Consider the following 21,308-nt stretch of genomic DNA (forward strand, 5'->3'; position numbering starts at 1 on the left):
ATCCCACAAATGAATTGAACAAAAATCCAATATTTGATGTTTTACTAAACTTTGTCTTTTTCTGCTGTAATCATTTTACAAGGGGACAAAATAGGTAACATTTTTTCAACAATAATCAGAAAACAACAGATGAGTGACATATCCATTAACAATTTCTTTCTTAATAATTAGCAGTTTTTGCACAAAGTATTTATTGTCAGTACATATAAAATGCAGGTTCAATCTCAGTCTGTTAATTTATTTCTTTTAAATATATGCAGTCAAAAAACCTAATACTCTATTTCTGTTCTGCTGTTTGCTGATCTTTCGTTTTCAATGTTGACTCTCATACTACAATGTCTTGTGCCCCAGTCAGGTGTCACCAATATCTCTTTTCCAGCACATAGTGCTCCAAAAGCTGAAATAACTTATTTGAAAGCTCTGTATCATTTCGAAGCAAACACACCAACTTCTAAACTCCTTTGGTTTTGTACCAATGCTCTTCCATGACAATCTGACTTTGCCTCTACAGCTTTCTTTTTGCTTTCTTGAATGCAACCAAAAGCAAAACTAAGAAAAGCACTGCAAATGCTAGATTTTTATGAAATTTTACTAAATAGTACAAATATGCTTAATGTTTCAAGTTAAGCAGCCCTTCTTTAAAACTCACAACCAGTTCTGAACAAGGTCACTCAACAAAACGTCTCATTTTTCTCCACTGATACACCCAGACTTGCTGAGCATTACCAGCAATTTCTGTTTTTGTTTCTGATTCACAGCATCGGTGGCTATTTCAGTTTATACCCTAAATAGGTGTTCAATCATCATCAAATGCTCTATCATAGCAACATCCTGGTAAATGTCCTTTGTATCCTTTCCAGAGTTATCACATTTATACCGATTGAGTTCCATTTGCTGCTGATCAGTCTGTTTGACCAGCCCATCTATATCCCATTGTAATCTAAGACAATCTTCCTCACTATTCAATTTGAATCAATTGCAAGTACCACAAGTAGCAAGGGCCCCAAACTAATCCTTGCAGAACCCCACTGGACACAGGCATTCAGTCACAAAAACACACTAAAGAATCAACTTTTGCTTTTTGTGACTCAACCAATTTTAGATCTAATTTGCCTAATTTTTTGAATCGCATGGACTCTTAGCTTTGCTATCAGTCTCCCATGCAGGACCTTATCAAGAGTCTTGCTGAAGTGCCAAGCAAACTATATCAAATGCATTAAGCTAATCTACATACCTGGTCACCTCTTTGAACAAGTTGGCCCTACGTTACCTTCCCTCAACAATATCATGTTGATTGTTCGTGATTAATCCCTGCCTGTTCTTTCCTTCAGAATTGCTTCCAGTAGTTTCTCCACTACTGCGGTTAGACTGATTAGCCAGTTGTTTCCTACTTGTTCCCTTACTCCCCTCTTAACTAACAGTTCTACATTGGCTATCTGCCAGTTCTCTAGCATCTCTCCTGTGCCAAAAGGAGAACTGAAAATTATTGTCAGCAGTCTTGCTATTTCTTCCTTTGCCTTATTAAATCCCTAGGATACATTTAATTAGGCCCTGTAGATTTATCTACTTTTAGGCCTATCTGACTACTCAGTTGAATTTATTATTATAGTGAATTATTGACAGTGAATATTTTTCAAAATTTTACTTTCAAATGATCCCTCTATTAATTTATTGTTCTGTAGATTCAATACTTCAAAGAATCAAATAGCGCAGACAGAGGCCATTTCTCCCATCCTGTCTATGCTGGGTCTTTGAAAAGAGCGGTCTAAATAGATCATTTCTTCTTCTTCTCTCTCCTCTCTGTAGTAATTCCATGCAACTCCACCACCTGCCCTTTTAGCTACCTGCCTAAGGAGTCAAGGAGGAGTTGGGTAATGACCAGGAACCGCGTGGCTGAAGTTGAATGCACCAGCCATGTCCTGTAGCAATGGCAGATCGAGCGTGGGCTGCAACAATGTCAGCAGTGTGGGCAGGACAGTGAGGCAGTGGCAGCAAGAGCAGGTCAGTGAGGCAACAGCAGCCAGTGCTGATAGTGGGCCAGTGAGGCAACAGTTGTCGGCAGCGAGGTTGGGCTGTTGAGGCAGCGAGGGTAGCCTAATGATTGGAGCAATGCCTGCACCATTGTGGAGATGAGATTTCGGACTCTGAGGTCTGCACTATGTTTTCTTGCTTACCATTTGGCTCTGTTAAATCTTTTAATTCTGTTTTGTTTTTGTAACCAAGTGGACATCAGTGAATGGCAACTTTGTGCACTTATCGCTGTACTTATGCAATCCTATATATAGTGCAAGTGACAAATAAATAAATCTAAATCTAACCGTCAGGACATGGATTCCAAAATGTTAGAATAAATTCTCTTCATCTCCCATCTGCTCCATTAATATCAAACTAAAACAACTTGTACTGTTAATTGTGGGGAAATCTGCCAGTCAAGTTACACACATCTGACGCCATAGGTCAACTAAACAATGACAATTATTCACAAACTCTTTGATTATACTCCCGAATGTGATTGTGTTATGAGGAAAGATTAACGAAAGTAGGCCTGCATTCTCTTGAGCTTGGAAAAATTAGATGATCTCTTTGGAGCTTCTGGAATTCTTACAGTCTGACAGGATGTGGATAGGCTGTTTCCCTTGGCTGCTGAGTTTAAAACCAGAAACACAGGCTCAGAATTAGAACATAAGTTCAGATCGGCCACGTAACGAGATTGGAGGCATGTTTAAGCTCAGGCAGTGTTGTATCTTTAGAATTCTCTATCCCAGAGAAGCTCAACTATGTTCAAGAATGAGATCAATAGAATTCAAGATATTAATAACATCAAGGGCTATAAGAAAAGTGGGGGAAACAATTGCAGAGGATTGGTGGTTAATTGTGATTTGTTGGAAAGACAGAACAGTCCAAGGGGTTGAATAAACTACCCCTGTACTTATGTGAGACTCCAGCTCTGTACAATATCTTACCAGATTTACAGAGCATCAAACGAGAAGCCAGGTCACCCTTTGTTCTGAGGTCCTTAGCTCCAAACACAATGGAAGTCTAAGATAACTAAAAGAAAGAAAACAGCAAAACAAGATAGGATTCTGAAAGTATTCCATTACTCAACAAAATTCACTTCTCTATTTTATGATGACACTTGGGGAAATCATATTACAAGACAAAATAAAAACCAGAAGAACTGCGGATGCTGTAAATCAGGAACAAAAACAAAGTTGCTGGAAAAGCTCAGCAGGTCTGGCAGCATCAGTGGAGGAAAAAACAGAGTTAACATTTCGGATCTAGTGACCCTTGACCCAAAATGCTAACTCTTTTTTTTCCTTCACAGATGCTTCCAGACCTGCTGAGCTTTTCCAGCAACTTTGTTTTTGTTCCATATTACAAGACATTAGGATTATTTCACGGCACAACATCACGGGCCGAAGGGCCTGTACTGTGCTGTACTTTTCTATGCGTTGTTATGCAAATCGATTTGGTTCTCGATTAGTTTGAATCAGTCAGCAATATTATTTGGCTGAATAAATAACATAACTAAACAAAAACGCAGTGCAAAACATTTGTCTGAAGTAATTTGGAATTTAGGAAAGCAAACAACTGGCTTGCAGAGATAACAAAGTGTGGAGCTGGATGAACACGGCAGGCCAAGCAGCATCTTAGGAGTACAAATGCTCACGTTTCGGGTCTAGACATTTCATCAGGAAAGGGGGAGGGGGAGAGGGTTCTGAAATAAATAGGGACAGAGGGGGAGGCGGATCGAAGATGGATAGAGGAGAAGATAGGTGGAGATGAGACAGACAAGTTAAAGAGGCGGGGATGGAGACAGTAGAGGTGAATTAGGTGGGGAGGTAGGGAGGAGATAGGTCAGTCCGGGGAGGATGGACAGGTCAAGTGGGCGGAATGAGGTTAGTACGTAGGAAATGGAGGTGCGGCTTGAGGTGAGAGGAGGGGATACATGAGAGGAAGAACAGATTAGGGAGGTGGAGACGAGCTGGGCTGGATTTGGGATGCAGTGGGGGGAGGGGTGATTTTGAAGCTTGTGAAATCCACATTGATAATATTGGGCTGTAGGTTTCCCAAACCACATATGAGTTGCTATTCCTGCAATCTTTGGGTGGCATCGTTGTGGCATTGCAGGAGGCCCAGGATGGATGTCATCTAAGGAATGGGAGGGGAGGTTGAAATGGTTCAAGACTGGGAGGTGCACTTGTTTATTGCGAACCGAACGTAGGTGTTCTGCAAAGTGGTCCCCAAGCCTCCGCTTGATTTCCCCAATGTAGAGGACACCACAACGGGTACAGTGGATGCAGTATACCACATCGGCAGATGTGCAGGTGAACATCTGCTTGAGGTGGAATGTCATCTTGAGGCTTGGGATGGGGGTGAGGGAGGAGAAATGGGGGCAGGTGTAGCACTTCCTGCGGTTGCAGGGAAAAGTGCCGGGGTGGTGGGGTTGGAGGGGAGTGCGGAATGGACAAGGGAGACTCGGAGAGAGTGGTCCCTCCAGAAAGCGGACAAGGGTGGGGATGGAAAAATGTCTTTGGTGATGGGGTCAGATTGCAGATGGCGGAAGTGTCGGACGATGATGCGGGGTGGTATGTGAGGACAAGGGGGATTCTCTTTTGGCAATTATTGCAGGGACGGGATGTGAGGAATGAGTTGCGGGAAATGCGGGAGGCATGGTTGAGGGCATTCTTAACCACTGCGGGGGGTAGGTTGCGGTCCTTGAAAAACGAGGACATCTGAGACGTACTGCTGACTTGCAGATCTGGCTAAATATCTTATTCTGTAATTACTGAATGCAACTAAAGTTTTGAGAGCAGCAAAGAGAATTAGGAACCTAGAATTATATATTCTCTTAGTGTTCAACTAGAGTTATGTGATTACTCTGTGCAGGTAGATGTAGATTCCATGGAATTCCAAGAACCAATGGTTGCAGCGCATGAAGTAAAATTAATGATTTTTATATTACTTCACCTTTACTTGGTTTATAAACTTGAGGAACTAGGGATAATCAGCACATTCTTAACATGCAGAAACAGAGCACACATTTAATTATGTTTATAGCTCTTTAATAACTTTTAAAAATTCCTTCTGTTGCACATGAATTAACTCTACAGAGGCAGGTAATTGTCACCAAGTCACCCCTTATTTACACATGACCAGTGCTTGACTATTGTATTGCCCCATATAGAGTCAAGCACCTAGTGTCAATATTGTTGACACTCAGCCATTTGTTTTCCTGAAGGGCTCCCTGATTGGATCAGATTAAGAGTCCCAATTAGGGAACTCCTATTTTATAAGGCCCAGCCAGCTGACTTTGTTCCAGTCACTACTTCTGAGTCTGTGGACATTGACTGGTCCCTTTTCTTGGAGAGCTTCTTAGTACCAGGTCAGGTTCCTCTGACTTGGTGTCTGACATGGGCAACGTGTAATGCACTAGCATTTACCTCTTGAATCAGGATTGCCTTGGTAGACTTACACTGTCTTCTTCCAATGGCAAATGCACTGAGGCAGCTACTTCCATTACATCCATATCTGATTCAGTGGGCTTGACAACATTTGCCAGAGAGGGGGAATCTGCAGGCTTGGCAACCTTTCCATATGCTCTGAGGTGCAGGGCATGTTTTGCTCCCACACACTTTTTGAATATGCAGCTTTCATATGGTCCACACGCTTATTCAGGATTGTTGCACCTACTCAAACTTTACACAAAACTGGTTCTGATTTCGCATTGATCAGGTCTTCCATGCGTGCAGAACCATTTCCATGATGCTGTCACCAAACATCAACCACAATATCAAACTCTCTTTCTTGGTAGAATCCTAGGTCCCATATTAGAGTTCCTGATGCTATTTCATGGCCCCCACCCCCCATCAGCCACCCCCACCCCCTGCCACCCCAGGTCGGTGAAGATCAGACTTAATCTGGTGTGGAGTCTTCTACCCATTCATAACGCTGCAGATACTATCCCTGTAGTTGCATGTTTTATGGTTCTATAATCAAATAGGAACTGTGACAGCTTGGTATTAAGCGAAGCTATGCGCTATTTCTTCACTTCAGCCTTCAAAGTTTGGACTGAATTTTCTGCAAGACCACTTTAGATAGGGGATGAGCAGTTTTTCTATCACTGTGTTAGACAAATCGACTGTGGTCATGCCCAACCACTTTCAGTGGGCTTCTATAATGACTAAGAACATTGAACCCCTGAAAAGACCCGCACAGTCAACATGCAATCGCATCCAAGGTTTACAGTCATTCCCATGGATGTGGGGGAGCTGCTGACAATAATTTTTGTTGTAGATGTTCTGGGAACTGCCCAAACAACATGGCTGTGCCTGAGTCCAAGCTTGGTCATAAGAGAGATAATGGGAACCGCAGATGCTGGAGATTCCAAGATAATAAAATGTGAGGCTGGATGAACACAGCAGGCCAAGCAGCATCTCAGGAGCACAAAAGCTGACGTTTCGGGCCTAGACCCTTCATCAGAGGCATAAGACATCACTTCTCAGACTGCCAAATAGCTCTGGTGGCGTTCAGCCAAGATTTGACAGTAACCTTTGCTCAAGACAATCACTTTCACTCCCCACAACAACATACAATCGTCTATCATGAGCCGGTTTATCCAGGTCTAAAAAGGTTTTAATTCTAGTTGTGACAGCCAATTGATTTATCCCATTAATTCTAATTATTTCAGTTTGGAAAGGACTAGATATTCCTGTGTCAAAACTCTGATATTATAAACTGTGTTTGGGAGCATGTCCAGAAAATTTAAAATCATTAAATCATGACAGATTGGGTGTACTACCAGTGGTGTATCTCCTAATGGGAGGCAACTCAATGCATCAGCATTTGCTACTTCACCTCCCAGGTAGTGTTCTAATTATAAGCATGCAATATTGGAGCATATCACTGAATGCAGCCCAAAGCTATGTGTGGCAGTGCCTTGTCTTCAAGCAAACCAGGGGCTTATGATTCATGACTATTACAATTTTTTGTTCATGAAGGGATTCGTGGAACTTGTTGTCCCGAAATATGACATGATTTTGTGATGCCAGTGTTAGACTGGGGTGGGCAAAGACAGAATCACACAACAGCGAGTTATAGTCCAACAGGTTTATTTGAAATCACAAATGTTTCACGCATGGCTCCTTCTCAGATGATGTGCACCTGTGAAGGATCAGCACTCCAAAATCTTGTGATTCTAAGTAAATCTGTTGGACCTCGTGTTGTGCAACTTCAGTCTAAGTATGACCACTAATCCTTCTTTTTCTATCTAGGCATCTCAGGGAAAATTAGGCTGCTAATAACAGAAAAAGCTGTGGCTCCACATGGTGTTCATTTCTTTTCATCTACTGTAATGTTATTTATTCACAAGAAAATTAACAGTCTTTCTACATTCTGGGCCCAGTCCTTAATGGCAGGGTTGAACAAGTCAGGTTTCCCAAAGAAAGGAATGATGTAAGAAAATGCTCACCCCAATTCAAACACAAATGTTGTGAATGAGTAGATCATGCCTTACTCTTTTGTCATTGAAATAATTCTACAGAGGCTAGTATCCCATCACCAAGTCACCCTTTATTTCCTCATGAACAGTCCTTCATTATGACACTATGTCATACACAATCAGGTACGAGAGTGTCAGCATCCCTGAGATTCAATGTTTTTATATCAGCCAGAGATCTCCAGTCAGCGAGTTCACATTCTATGGGTTGCAGGTGGCTGACCTCGTTACAATCAGTAAAACAGAAATCTTCACTAATATGAGACAATAAAATGTGAGGCTGGATGAACACAGCAGGCCCAGCAGCATCTCAGGAGCACAAAAGCTGACCTTTCGGGCCTAGACCCTTCATCAGAGATGGGGATCGGGTGAGGGTTCTGGAATAAATAGGGAGAGAGGGGGAGGCGGACCAAAGATGGAGAGAAAAGAAGATAGGTGGAGAGGAGAGTTTAGGTGGGGAGGTGAGGAGGGGATAGGTCAGTCCAGGGAAGACGGACAGGTCAAGGAGGTGGGATGAGGTTAGTAGGTAGGAGATGGAGGTGCGGCTTTGGGTGGGAGGAAGGGATGGGTGAGAGGAAGAACAGGTTAGGGAAGCAGAGACAGGTTGGACTGGTTTAGGGATGCAGTGGGTGGAGGGGAAGAGCTGGGCTGGTTGTGTGGTGCAGTGGGGAGAGGGGACGAACTAGGCTGGTTTTGGGATGCGGTGAGGGAAGGGGAGATTTTGAAGCTGGTGAAGTCCACATCGATACCATTGGGCTGCAGGGTTCCCAAGCGGAATATGAGTTGCTGTTCCTGCAACCTTCGGGTGGCAACATCGTGGCACTGCAGGAGGCCCATGATGGACATGTCATCTAAAGAATGGGAGGGGGAGTGGAAATGGTTTGCGACTGGGAGGTGCAGTTGTTTATTGCGAACCGAGCGGAGGTGTTCTGCAAAGCAGTCCCCAAGCCTCCGCTTGGTTTGCCAACGTAGAGGAAGCCACACCGGGTACAGTGGATGCAGTATACCACATTGGCAGACGTGCAGGTGAACCTCTGCTTAATATGGAAAGTCACCTCGGGGCCTGGGATAGGGATGAGGCAGGAGGTGTGGGGGCAGGTGTAGCATTTCCTGCGGTTGCAGGGCAAGGTGCCGGGTGTGGTGGGGTTGGAGGGCAGTGTGGAGCGAACAAGGGAGTCACGGAGAGAATGGTCTCTCCGGAAAGCAGACAAGGGTGGGGATGGAAAAATGTCTTGGGTGGTGGAGTCGGATTGTAGATGGCGGAAGTGTCTGAGGATGACGCGTTGTATCCAGAGGTTGGTGGGGTGGTGTGTGAGAACAAGGGGGATCCTCTTTGGGCGGTTGAGGCAGGGGCGGGGTGTGAGGGATGTGTTGCGGGAAATGCGGGAGACGCGGTCAAGAAAAGTTTTTCCGCCGCCTTCGACTCCACGCTCACTTCTTCAACTGGGAACCTAACCATCCCTCCACTGACCCCTTCGCCCACTTCCAACACAAGTCCTCCTCCTGGATGCCACCCCCAGGCCTCCTACCTTCCCTCGACCTCTTCATCTCCAACTGCCGTCGAGACATTAACCGCTTCAAACTCTCCACCCATCTCACCCACTCCACCCTCTCCCCCGCAGAACGGGCAGCCCTCCGCTCCTTCCGCTCCAACCCCAACCTCACCATCAAACCCGCAGACAAGGGTGGCGCAGCGGTAGTATGGCGCACTGAACTCTACATCGCCGAGGCCAAACACCAACTCTCCGACACCACCTCCTACCGCCCCCTCGATCATGACCCCACACCCGAGCACCATACCATCATCTCCAACACCATTCATGACCTCATCACCTCAGGAGACCTCCCACCCACAGCCTCCAACCTCATTGTTCCCCAACCCCGCACGGCCCGTTTCTATCTCCTTCCCAAAATCCACAAACCTGCCTGCCCTGGACGACCCATTGTCTCAGCCTGTTCCTGCCCCACTGAACTCATCTCCACCTATCTGGACTCCATTTTCTCCCCTTTGGTCCAGGGACTCCCTACCTACGTCCATGACACCACCCACGCCCTCCACCTCCTCCAGGACTTCCAATTCCCTGGCCCCCAACACCTCATTTTCACAATGGACGTCCAGTCCCGATACACCTGTATTCCGCATGCAGATGGCCTCCAGGCACTCCGCTTCTTCCTGTCCCGCAGGCCTGACCAGTCCCCCTCCACCGACACCCTCATCCGCCTAGCCGAACTCGTCCCCACCCTCAACAACTTCTCTTGAGATTCCTCCCACTTCCTACAGACTAAGGGGGTGGCCATGGGCACCCGCATGGGCCCCAGCTATGCCTGCCTCTTTGTAGGTTACGTGGAACAGTCCCTCTTCCGCACCTACACAGGCCCCAAACCCCACCTCTTCCTCCGGTACATTGATGACTGTATCGGCACCGCCTCTTGCTCCCCAGAGGAGCTCGGACAGTTCATCCACTTCACCAACACCTTCCACCCAAACGTTCAGTTCACCTGGGCCATCTCCAGCACATCCCTCACCTTCCTGGACCTCTCAGTCTCCATCTCAGGCAACCAGCTTGTAACTGATGTCCATTTCAAGCCCACCGACTCCCACAGCTACCTAGAATACACCTCCTCCCACCCACCCTCCTGCAAAAATTCCATTCCCTATTCCCAATTCCTCCGCCTCCGCCGCATCTGCTCCCACGACGAGGCATTCCACTCCCGCACATCCCAGATGTCCAAGATCTTCAAGGACCACAACTTTCCCCCCACAGTGGTCGCGAACGACCTTGACCGCGTCTCCCGTATTTCACGCAACACATCCCTCACACCCCGCCCCCGCCTCAACCGCCCAAAGAGGATCCCCCTCGTTCTCACACACCACCCCACCAACCTCTGGATACAACGCATCGTCCTCCGACACTTCCGCCATCTACAATCCGAACCCACCACCCAAGACATTTTTCCATCCCCACCCTTGTCTGCTTTCTGGAGAGACCACTCTCTCCGTGACTCCCTTGTTCGCTCCACACTGCCCTCCAACCCCACCACATCCGGCACCTTCCCCTGCAACCGCAGGAAATGCTACACCTGCCCCCACACCTCCTCCCTCACCCCTATCCCAGGCCCCAAGATGACTTTCCATATTAAGCAGAGGTCCACCTGCACATCTGCCAATGTGGTATACTGCATGCACTGTACCCGGTGTGGCTTCCTCTACATTGGGGAAACCAAGCGGAGGCTTGGGGGCTGCTTTGCAGAACACCTCCGCTCGGTTCGCAATAAACAACTGCACCTCCCAGTCGCAAACCATTTCCACTCCCCCTCCCATTCTTTAGATGACATGTCCATCATGGGCCTCCTGCAGTGCCACAATGATGCCACCCGAAGGTTGCAGGAACAGCAACTCATATTCCGCTTGGGAACCCTGCAGCCCAATGGTATCGATGTGGACTTCACCAGCTTCAAAATCTCCCCTTCCCTCACCGCATCCCAAAACCAGCCTAGTTCGTCCCCTCTCCCCACTGCACCACACAACCAGCCCAGCTCTTCCCCTCCACCCACTGCATCCCTAAACCAGTCCAACCTGTCTCTGCTTCCCTAACCTGTTCTTCCTCTCACCCATCCCTTCCCCCCACCCCAAGCCGCACCTCCATCTCCTACCTACTAACCTCATCCCACCTCCTTGACCTGTCCGTCTTCCCTGGACTGGCCTATCCCCTCCCCACCTCCCCACCTATACTCTCCTCTCCACCTATCTTCTTTTCTCTCCATCTTCGGTCCGCCTCCCCCTCTCTCCCTATTTATTCCAGAACCCTCACCCGATCCCCATCTCTGATGAAGGGTCTAGGCCCGAAAGGTCAGCTTTTGTGCTCCTGAGATGCTGCTGGGCTTGCTGTGTTCATCCAGCCTCACATTTTATTGTCTTGGATTCTCCAGCATCTGCAGTTCCCATTATCACTCATCTTCACTAATATGGTTTGTTTAAAATATCGAAGACCAGGATAGCTAAGTCATGTGATTGCAGGATATCATGGTCATTTTAAGAATCTTTCAGGCACATTGGAGATAATTACACATTATTCCATGAGTTTGTGAAGCTTGCGTAATATTATAAAAGCTGCAAATTTCACATGCAGAGGAAATGGAAGGAGAACATTGAACACAGGAGTGTACAGCACAGGAATGGATCCTTCAGCCCACAATGCTATGCCAAACAAAAGGCCAAGTTAAGCTAATCTCTTCTGCCTGCCCTTGGTCCATATCCCTCCATTCCTCACATATTCTGGCAAAGATGCTGATCAAGAAATAATGACGCTGGATTTGTAATCCAGAGATACACCGTATTATTTGGGAATGTATGGTGATATAGTGGGCCAGCTAACTCAGTTGGCTGGATGGATAATTTGCAACGCAGAGTCACACCAACAACATGATTTCAAGGAGGTTGTTGACTTCCTTGCCAAGCTGGCTTGTTTTTGTTCAAACGTTTTGTTGCCCTGCTAAGTGACATGATCAGTGGAGCCTCAGATGAGGCGATGTTATTCTACTCCGCTTGGAATTTATACTGTCCGGTCCATTATGGAGAGTACTACCATAACCAGTATCGTTCTGTATGGGTTTAGAAATGGGGTACAATTCTATATGACTGTTGATTGAAGAATAGGTGGAGAATTATGGTGACTAAACGCCTGAACAAAAACAATTCAGCTTGGCAAACAAATCAACAACCTCATCCACAACCTGAGGTACAAATCTTCGTCAATACTTTAAACGACCCCAAGTAATGAATCTTTGCCAATACTTTAAACATGATTTCAATTCCTGAACCAACTGAGATTATCATGAAGGACTCTCTTTTGCAACCTCTCCCCTCACCTGAGGTGTGGTGACCCTCAGGTTAAACCACCAGCAGTAACCTGTCTCTCTCACAAGATCTTATAAGACACTGGTGAGTTTGCCTTGCATGTTACATCTTACTATGGCATTTGATCTAATTTAAATTAATGACAATTAATTGCTGGTGAGTCAAGAAAGCACTTTGTTACCTATCATTTAACTGCAAAGGTGGTGAGAAGGGGTGGATTTCTCTCCACAGTAAACTCACCCAAATATTTCTCCTTCTCACCACCTCCAGGGAGGGGAATGTTCACCCCATGCCTTTGACCATTATAGAAGTCGAATGCAGGAAGTCAGTGACTATGAAAATCATGCGTGTAAGAAAGGGTTTTTAGTAAGTCTAAGTACGGAAAGTTTTAACAGAATAGATTAGAATTTTTTTTTAGAAAGCTGCAGAATGGTGCTAATTATAGAAAACCTAATCCAAAACTTTGCATTGAGTTTCTTTCAAATAAACAGTCTCTCACAACAGAAGCTAGATTTGCTTGATCAAAGACCTGTTTTACTGCTTCGCATTGGTGACACATATCTTCTGCATTCTTCATAACTTTCATGGAAGTTGAATCCAGTTATGTTTGCAATAATGTGGCATTACAGTATGTTCTTGGAGCAGACCCAGGCCACACAGTTGAAAAACTGCCAGATCACAGCAGCAAAGAACCTACTATACCATGCATTCGCTAGTCAGCAATACAGAATGGCATATTTACATTTACACATTTCCACCAGTCTTTTATGTTTCATTTTCAGGCCTAGAGGAAACATGTTTCTTTTTTAAGAGAAACACAATGAAACCTTAATTGATCTGTGTAGGAAAGAGCATTTGATTGCAATAGTCTATTCTAATTCAATGTCAAGTGGAAACATTAGTTTCATAAATATCAAGTAATGAAAAGGTAATGTGAAGGTAGACTACATCGTACATTGCTGTCTTGTCCTTTATACTGAATTCGTAGTGTCAGTTTTGCCATATGTACAGGTCATTTACCTCATGATTCTTAAAGGGAGAAGATACTATATGTAGTGTGAAATGCTCACTGACATACAGACAGTGCAACTTTGACCGTTTCATGCACTGCTACATGTGCACAAAGGGAATTGAGTTGACACAAAAGACATTTACTTGGGTGATGTGTTAAAGAACCAATGGCAAAATGAAATAATGTTTTTTTTTCGCAGCAAGTAGTTAAGATCTGGAATGAGCTGCTGGAGAATGGGATGGAGGGAGATTCAATCGTAGCTTTGAAAAGGGAACTGATTAGCTGAAAGGAAAACATTTGCAGGGATATGGGAGGGAGGTCAAGAAAGTGGAACTAACTACGTTGCTGTCACATAAAGCTGGCACCAATTTGACAGGCTAGATTGTTTCCCATACCATTACCACTCCACAATTCTATAATCGTCATATTTTGGTGCAAGTGCTCAACCAGCACTGCATTTTTTTTTAATACTGTTCAGGAGCTTAACATTTCCTTTCAAAGAGATTACTGGAAGAGTCCTGGATTTAGTTAACTATGAAGTTAACAAGTGTACCCTGCAATTGTTTCAGACAACTGCTGGATCATGAATGATACAGATCTGCAGTTAGGCTACAGGTCATGCCCATTAGGTCAGTGTATTACATGTAAACCATCCACTTTCAAAGACTTCCAGAAAGATTTGGTAAGAAGTCAAGCCTTTAGGTTTTCACACAAAATTTACATCTTCATCAAGATTCTACAAAACCAAGATCAGTGCATAATGCAAACTAATCTTGGAACATCACACGTTTTGTAATCCATGTTGAGGGAGACCAGACACCAGTTCAGAAGAGAATGAAGCTGTCCCTTCTTTGCAGCTACATTTTGTGTATATTTCATTTTATATGCGTGCATTTATCTTTCTCTGCAGATTATCATATGCTCTCAGATCAGTTTGTTGATTCCAGCTAAGAACAAAATCAATTTTTTGTCATAAATGCCATTACTGGGAGAAAACATTCAATGTGAACCTTCTCCAAAATTCTCTGTCATGGACTAGACAATATGGAATACCTCCTATGCACATTAATCAATTTATTAGAAAACTAGGGAAATAAGGAAAATAAGAAATTCTGAACGGCCTGTTTCCACACTGTAGGGATTCTCTGAAAGTAATTTGAAATTGAACATTGTTACAACCAGGTGAGATGGGGTGTCTGGCTCTCCTTTGCTTTTAAAACCTTCTGAGTCAGTTGCAGGAAACATTTTGATTTCACTTTAGCAGGTGGCTATTATGTTTTAAATGTAGTCGGACAAATAAAAAGTGGAGAGGATTTTCAAGACTTCCTTAGTTGAAAGAGTGACAAAGTTTGCAGATACCTCTGAGCTCCCAGTGAAGGGCTGTTGCTTCAGATTGATTTTTCACCAATCACTACCTTTTGAGCTTGATGGAAGAGAGAAGAAGCCAGCCACAGAAAGTGTCTTTAAGTTTTTGCTGACAAATCCAATTTTCTTGTTTCTTGTTCTAGAAGCAGTTGTTGATAAAGGTTCAACTTTAAACTCCTGACTTTGCTCATTCTTTTTCCTAAGCTGAATACTCCACAACCTTCTATCTCCAGTATAATAAAATGTGAGGCTGGATGAACACAGCAGGCCAAGCAGCATCTCAGGAGCACAAAAGCTGACGTTTCGGGCCTAGACCCTTCATCCGAGATGAAGGGTCTAGGCCCGAAACGTCAGCTTTTGTGCTCCTGAGATGCTGCTTGGCCTGCTGTGTTCATCCAGCCTCACATTTTATTATCTTGGAATCTCCAGCATCTGCAGTTCCCATTATCTCCTTCTATCTCCAGTGATAACTTCCAGATAGGTGTGAATCAACTGGCAGATACAAATCTGAATACCATTTATAACAATATTAGTTTTGATTCAAACTGATCATTTCACAGAACAGTTTGTGAACCTAGCTCCACTTAATCAGATGATCACAGCAGCCATTTTGATCAGTATTTGTCATTTTTAAGACGAAAGTCAAATATTGATTATCCAATTTGCTAAGATAAAAGCAAACATGAATTGTCCAGGTTCTGGTAAATATAGCTCCTCTATAATTTATCTAGATCCATTGAATATGCAATTTATTCTCTGCTCTTCAACTGACATGAATAAATTAGTAGGCTTTGAAAGCACACCTTTTCAAGATTCATGCCAAGTATGACTCAGTGTTATCACGAAGGCGCAAATGGAATCTCTCCTTAAATACAGTAATGTTTAAAACCATTTGTAACTTAGTATTGTAAGCCTTGATGCAAAGAAGCTACTACAGTCATGGGGCTCAGTTTTATAAGAAATAAGCTGTGTCAATTTTTGAAAGTTACATAAGGGTTTCTTTCCATGAAGCCTAACAAGTTTTCTCACACTTTCTTCCAACCTCACCTCATCACCTACACATCATGGCCCTTTGGTGCTCTGCACGTTGCATTCTCTGCCAGCCACAGGCAGAGGTACTTGCCCACTTCTTGGATCTCCAAAGATCCCTAGCACCAATACCATTTTTAAACCCTAGGTGTGCACCCAGTCAAGTGCTGGCAGTCCACAGAAGCCCTGCACAGTTCATGTGAATTGGCTAGATGTGTCAGACAGAGGGAACTTGGCTCCTTGCTTTGCCAACAAAGACCAAGAAGGGTGGTACAGGGGACAGTCATCATCTTCTTGGATCGGCGGATAAGCATATGGATAATGATGGGATAGTGTAGGGGGAGGGGCTTAGATTAGTTCACAGGTCAACACAACATCGAGGGCCGAAGGGTTTGTTCTGTGCTGTATTGTTCTATGTTCTATGATCTTTCACAATTGACAGAAGAGGCTTATACACCAGATGCTGCCAGCTTATTGTTCAGTGCTGATTTAATGGCCCAAGAAAATGCTCAGCAAAGCTGTGAAAAGGTCAATGACTTTCTCTGCTCCACAAGAATAAGTGCCACCATCATCTCCCAGATACCTCACACTCACCCCACCCAACTCTGTTAATGTACCCAACTCCCACCAAGACTAACACTCCACTAATCTTACTATTGCCTGTATCATGCTTTCACTCACCACAGCCCCTAACACCACTAACCCTGCATGCCCACTTGCTGCCCACACACTTCCCCTCACACTGAATCCCTCCTTTTGTCTCATTCAAGAAGGAAAAAGACCACAATAAGCAGAAAGAGCAAAGACAGGAGGTGGGGTGCCAGATATTCTTCACTCCCTAAGAAGAAAGGATCTTGCTCCTGATTGTCTCAAGCTATCGGATGACCATGGCCTACACCCTTCAACTGGCTTCAGAGCTGCCCTTAACTTATTATGCTGGGACACCCCAACTTAAGGATGTTTCTTGACTTGACTGAGGACTACTCCCTGTGGACTTTGAGACCTGGCTTTTGGTCAATACACAAACAGTGAGTTTGCTGACTTAACTGCTGGCACATGGTGAAGATGTGAGATTGACGGAACACACTGCCATGCAGCAAGACACAGACTCCTTTGACAGATCCCATCTGACAATCGCGACAAGCTGCTTGACTTTGTGTCCATAGTAAAAGGTAAATCAAGACAAGAGTGCTCTGAACCTTTATGCTTTGGCTGAGAGATCAAAGTGGACAAGGCAAAGCAAAGATGCAAAGAGCAAGGCAGAGAGGCTATAAACACGGAAGTAGGTGCAGAACGAACGTACACGAGGAAAGCAAGCAAAAAGCCCTGAGACACAGCCTGGTCAAATCCATGCACAGAGTGCTTATCTCTGTGTGCCAACTGTCCTGGCAACATGACAACACTGAGAAGTGTCTATGTGCTCCAAAGAGTAGCACTGAGGAGCAGAACCATATTATAGGTAGAGTGGAGATGTACCATGGGGCTGCAGTGAGGCAAGAGATCGGGAAACTACAAGGAATCAGTGTGTTCCAAAGTGTAGCATTGAAGTACAGAACCTCATTATAGGTGGAATGGAAATGTGCCTTGGTGTGCAGCGAGGCAAGAGAATGGGAAACTGCATATTGAAAAAAAAAGAGGTGAGATTAAGTAATAATGGGAGTAGACTTCTCATTGCTCACTAGCAAAAATCTCATCTTTTCGTTCACTATTTTGTTGGAGAATTGGGACTTTTTACTCTCGACAATGAGGATCTCCGCATTGCCCATCTCATGCGATATCCCCAACTTTCTCACCAACGCCTATATCATTTAATGCCTGGGAAGATTCCACCCTTGTTCTTGCTTTTAGCATCAATGAGTGTAGGATTCAATAAAAGAAAAATACTGCAGATGCTAAAAGTAAATTGAATTAAATGAAATTATGACAAAATACTGGAGTATTTCTGTAGAGAAAGCAGCATCTGTGGGGAGAGAAAGAGAATGAACTCTGCTTCTCTCTCCACAGAAGCTGTCAGGCCTGCTGAGTCACTTCAGCACTTTCTGTTATTATTAATAGAGGGCAGAGGTTGACCAACTTATTGTCTGCAATTTTTTGTAGTAGCTTGATTCCAGGTTAAAAAGAAATTGCATAATTTAAAGCATTATTCATTATATGGTTCAACTTGCCAGTCAGATCTTTGACAAACAGCTCACTTTAAATAACATAGTGTGAAGCTGGATGAACACAGCGGGCCAAGCAGCATCAGAGGAGTAGGAAAGGTTGACGTTTCAGGAATCTGAAGAAGGGTCTCAACCCGAAACGTCAACCTTTCCTACTCCTCTGATGCTGCTTGGCCCGCTGTGTTCATCCAGCTTCATACCATGTTATCTCAGATTCTCCAGCATCGGCATTTCTTGATATCTCTGTGGCAACTCACTTTAAATGTTGGTTAGCAAAGTGTAATTTGCCAGTAAAACTACATTCACACATTGCTTGTCAAACAATGAACTAAGATCCAAGCTAATTAGGTATCATTGTCATTACAGAAAACAGTCATGAATAACTTGGCAGCACTGTGACCGCTGGTGCAAGAATACTATTGTTCTAGAGTCAGACAATATGTTGGCACTCAACTTAAACTCAATGGCTTGCCCCAATAAATGACAAGCTCTCAGGAACAGCACATATAGCTCTGTTAGGTTAATACAAAAATAAACCCAGCATCCATGGTGATCCTTGGGATTTTCTTATGATGTTGCACATTTGGTCTCTATTCAATGTTTAATATTTGCTGACACTGATTGCATTTTAATTCTTAAGGATGAAAATAAAAAAAAATTTCCTGACCTAATTTTAAGATGGTCATGCTGGCATACGCATTCTCTTGGAAATAGGATGGACACTCTGGCAAGTACTCCTGTTGAACTGCACAGTGCTGGTTTTGACTTTCCTTATGTCTACACAGCACTTTGAGTGACCCAGTCTCACCCTATCTGAACTGAAGTGGTGTAAAACTGCATTATACATGTTCAGACGTTCGTTTGACAAAGTTAGTTTTAACTGAGCATCATTCTGGACAGCCTAAAATTGGTAAGCTCACTTTAAACCCGATTGAACAGTCTATTCTTAGGACTGAACGTAGGAATAGGAGTAGGCCAAATATCCCGTTGAGCCTGTTAAATGATTCAGTGAGATCAGGGCTGAACTGTAGGCTGACAACATGCACCTGACTTTGCTGTTATACCCCTTGGTATTCTTGGTTAATAGTGAACTTTCAATCATTGATTTAAAGCTAACAATTCAGTCAGCATAAATTAGCAAATGCAAAAGAGAATTCCAAATGTCTACTGACTATTAAATGCAGAAATCTTTCCTGACTTTATGGCTGAAAGGTCCATCAGACTCTGCACCTCATAGATTCTCCAAAAAGTAGAAATAATTTATTTCTCTCTACTTTATCATTCCTAGTCAATACCTTGAAAATTTCAGTCAAATTATTCCTTCATTTTCTAAAAAGAAAAAGTGTTGGGAGTTGGGGCATGAGTAGGACTGGAACAAGGAATATCCCACAATGAGACAGGCAAAGCTCAGGTTACATTGTGACAATTTCTAACTTAACAAAGTGAGTTATGTAAAAGGAAAGATTGATCAACATGACAACGTGTCCAGCCAGGTGGTAGAAGATGCTGCTGGGTGGAGGCTGGTTCTCTCTCCTTTTATAAAAAATGCACAGAGGTCTTCTGCCATTCTAGCAGGGGGTGGAGGTGTGGAGTGATTTAACATTAATTGTGTACAAGAAATGGTTAGGGCCAAAAAAGTTGAAACTGTTAACTTGACAGAAATCATCAGAGGAATCACAGACATACTTGGGAGGAGATGGGATGAGGGAAGAAAACGTAGATTCAGGTTTGGAAGAAATTACCTAAGTGAGACAGGAAGAGACTGAAGGATCATGCCTACTACAGCAGTCTTGTTTGTATGATCATGCCTTGTAATTTAACCACTTGAGCGTCTACTTTATGAGTATCTCCCATCAATGGTTGCAGGAATTAATAATTAATTAATAATTTGTATAGTTGGTCGGGAAAAGACAAACTGCCTCCTCACTAGTCATTTCAGAAGCATTACACTGCACATTCACATTCCAGAGTCGTTTTTTGATGGCTCATTTGAAGTATATTATTTATTTTCTTATTGTAATTTACAAGATTACAAATAATCTATTTGTAAAAATAATATATTGTCCACATTATAGCTGTAATTAAAAACAAAAAAAACTTAAAACATAATGAGAGAGGGTTACCAGAACAGCAAACATTAGTGTGCACATTAGTTGCATTCAGCAACCTGATACACCAACATGTGTACCAGCACTCATGGCAATCTGTAAATGAATAGTTACATTTTGTCTTACATTCACTAATACAATGTCCCAGATGAAGAGTTCAATAAATTTCTCTTCTTCTGCCTTACAGAATTACAGCATTTTGTAGATTAACACCATTGTGAGATTTATATCTGGGTTATCACTGAAGCTAGCTCAGCTATTTAAATATTGCGTCTAATAGAACAGGCCAGAGGCTGAGATTCTCCCAATACTATCTTACCTGCTTTCTCCCCAAAATCTGTCCACTATCAACAAGGTACAATACAAGAGTTAGCTTGAATACTCCCCAGTTGTCTGATGTGTGCGGCTCCAACAACACTCAAGAGGTTTGACATCATCCAGGACAACGCAACCTGCTTGGTTGGCACCACATCCACAAATATCCACTCCCTCCATCACTAATAGTCAGTAGCAGCAGTGTGCAGCATTTATAAGATGTCACAGAGTTACAGAATCATAGGATTATTACAGTGTAGAAGGAGGCCATTCATCTCCTGACCATATTGTCCGGTGCCAATCCCTGTTTTTTCACCATATCCTTATACACTACAATGCCCAAAAAGGCATCAAATGCCCTCTTGAAAGCCTGAGTAGAATCTGTCTCTACCTCATTTCCTGGCAGTGTATTCCATGCCATAACAACCCATTATGCGTAGATGTTTTATTCTCGCATTGTTCATATTGCTTATCACTTTAAATATCATTCTTGTTTCTTTTACAAGCAGAAACAGTTTCACCCTATGTACTCTACTCAGCCTGCTCATGATTCTGAAAATCTGATTTCCTCTCAGCCTTCTTCTGTCCAAGGAGAACAGTTCCTAATTGTTTGGACTATCTCCACAACTGAAATTGTTCATACTTGGAAATATGCTAGTAAATTGCTTCTGCACTCTCTCCAGTTAACATTTTTCCTAAAATATGTACACTACAGTATACAAACCTCCAGCTAAGGTCTAACGAAAGTCTTGCATAAGTTCAACATCACCACCTTGTTCTTAATAAAGCTGAGTACACTGTGTGTATTATGTATTGGTCTTTCCATCTTCCTTCAGTGATCTGCACACACATCAACCCAAGTCCCTCTGCTTCTACAAACGCTTTTGAATTGTGCCTTCTTTGTTCTATTGTTTTCCAGTGTTCTTCTGATCAAAGTGTATCACTTCACACTTCCCCACCCACA

The 21,308-nt window shown here is 43.6% G+C and overlaps 1 protein-coding gene across 14 annotated transcripts in view; it reads right to left on the reverse strand.

Moving 5' to 3' along the window:
- LOC125451225 (nuclear factor 1 B-type-like) overlaps window positions 1-21,308 on the reverse strand; it is a 683,573-nt gene that overhangs the window by 249,533 nt on the left and 412,732 nt on the right. Inside the window, exon 2 of one of the 14 annotated variants that reach the window (XM_059644589.1) lies at window positions 2,964-3,048. The exons of the other annotated variants lie outside the window; for them this stretch is intronic. Coding sequence (XP_059500572.1) covers window positions 2,964-2,979 — 16 coding nt within the window. The 5' untranslated portion in view covers window positions 2,980-3,048. The remainder of the gene's footprint in view (window positions 1-2,963; window positions 3,049-21,308) is intronic. 14 annotated transcript variants of the gene reach the window in all.

This window comes from Stegostoma tigrinum, chromosome 3 (genome assembly GCF_030684315.1).
Source record: "Stegostoma tigrinum isolate sSteTig4 chromosome 3, sSteTig4.hap1, whole genome shotgun sequence".
NCBI lineage: Eukaryota > Metazoa > Chordata > Chondrichthyes > Orectolobiformes > Stegostomatidae > Stegostoma > Stegostoma tigrinum.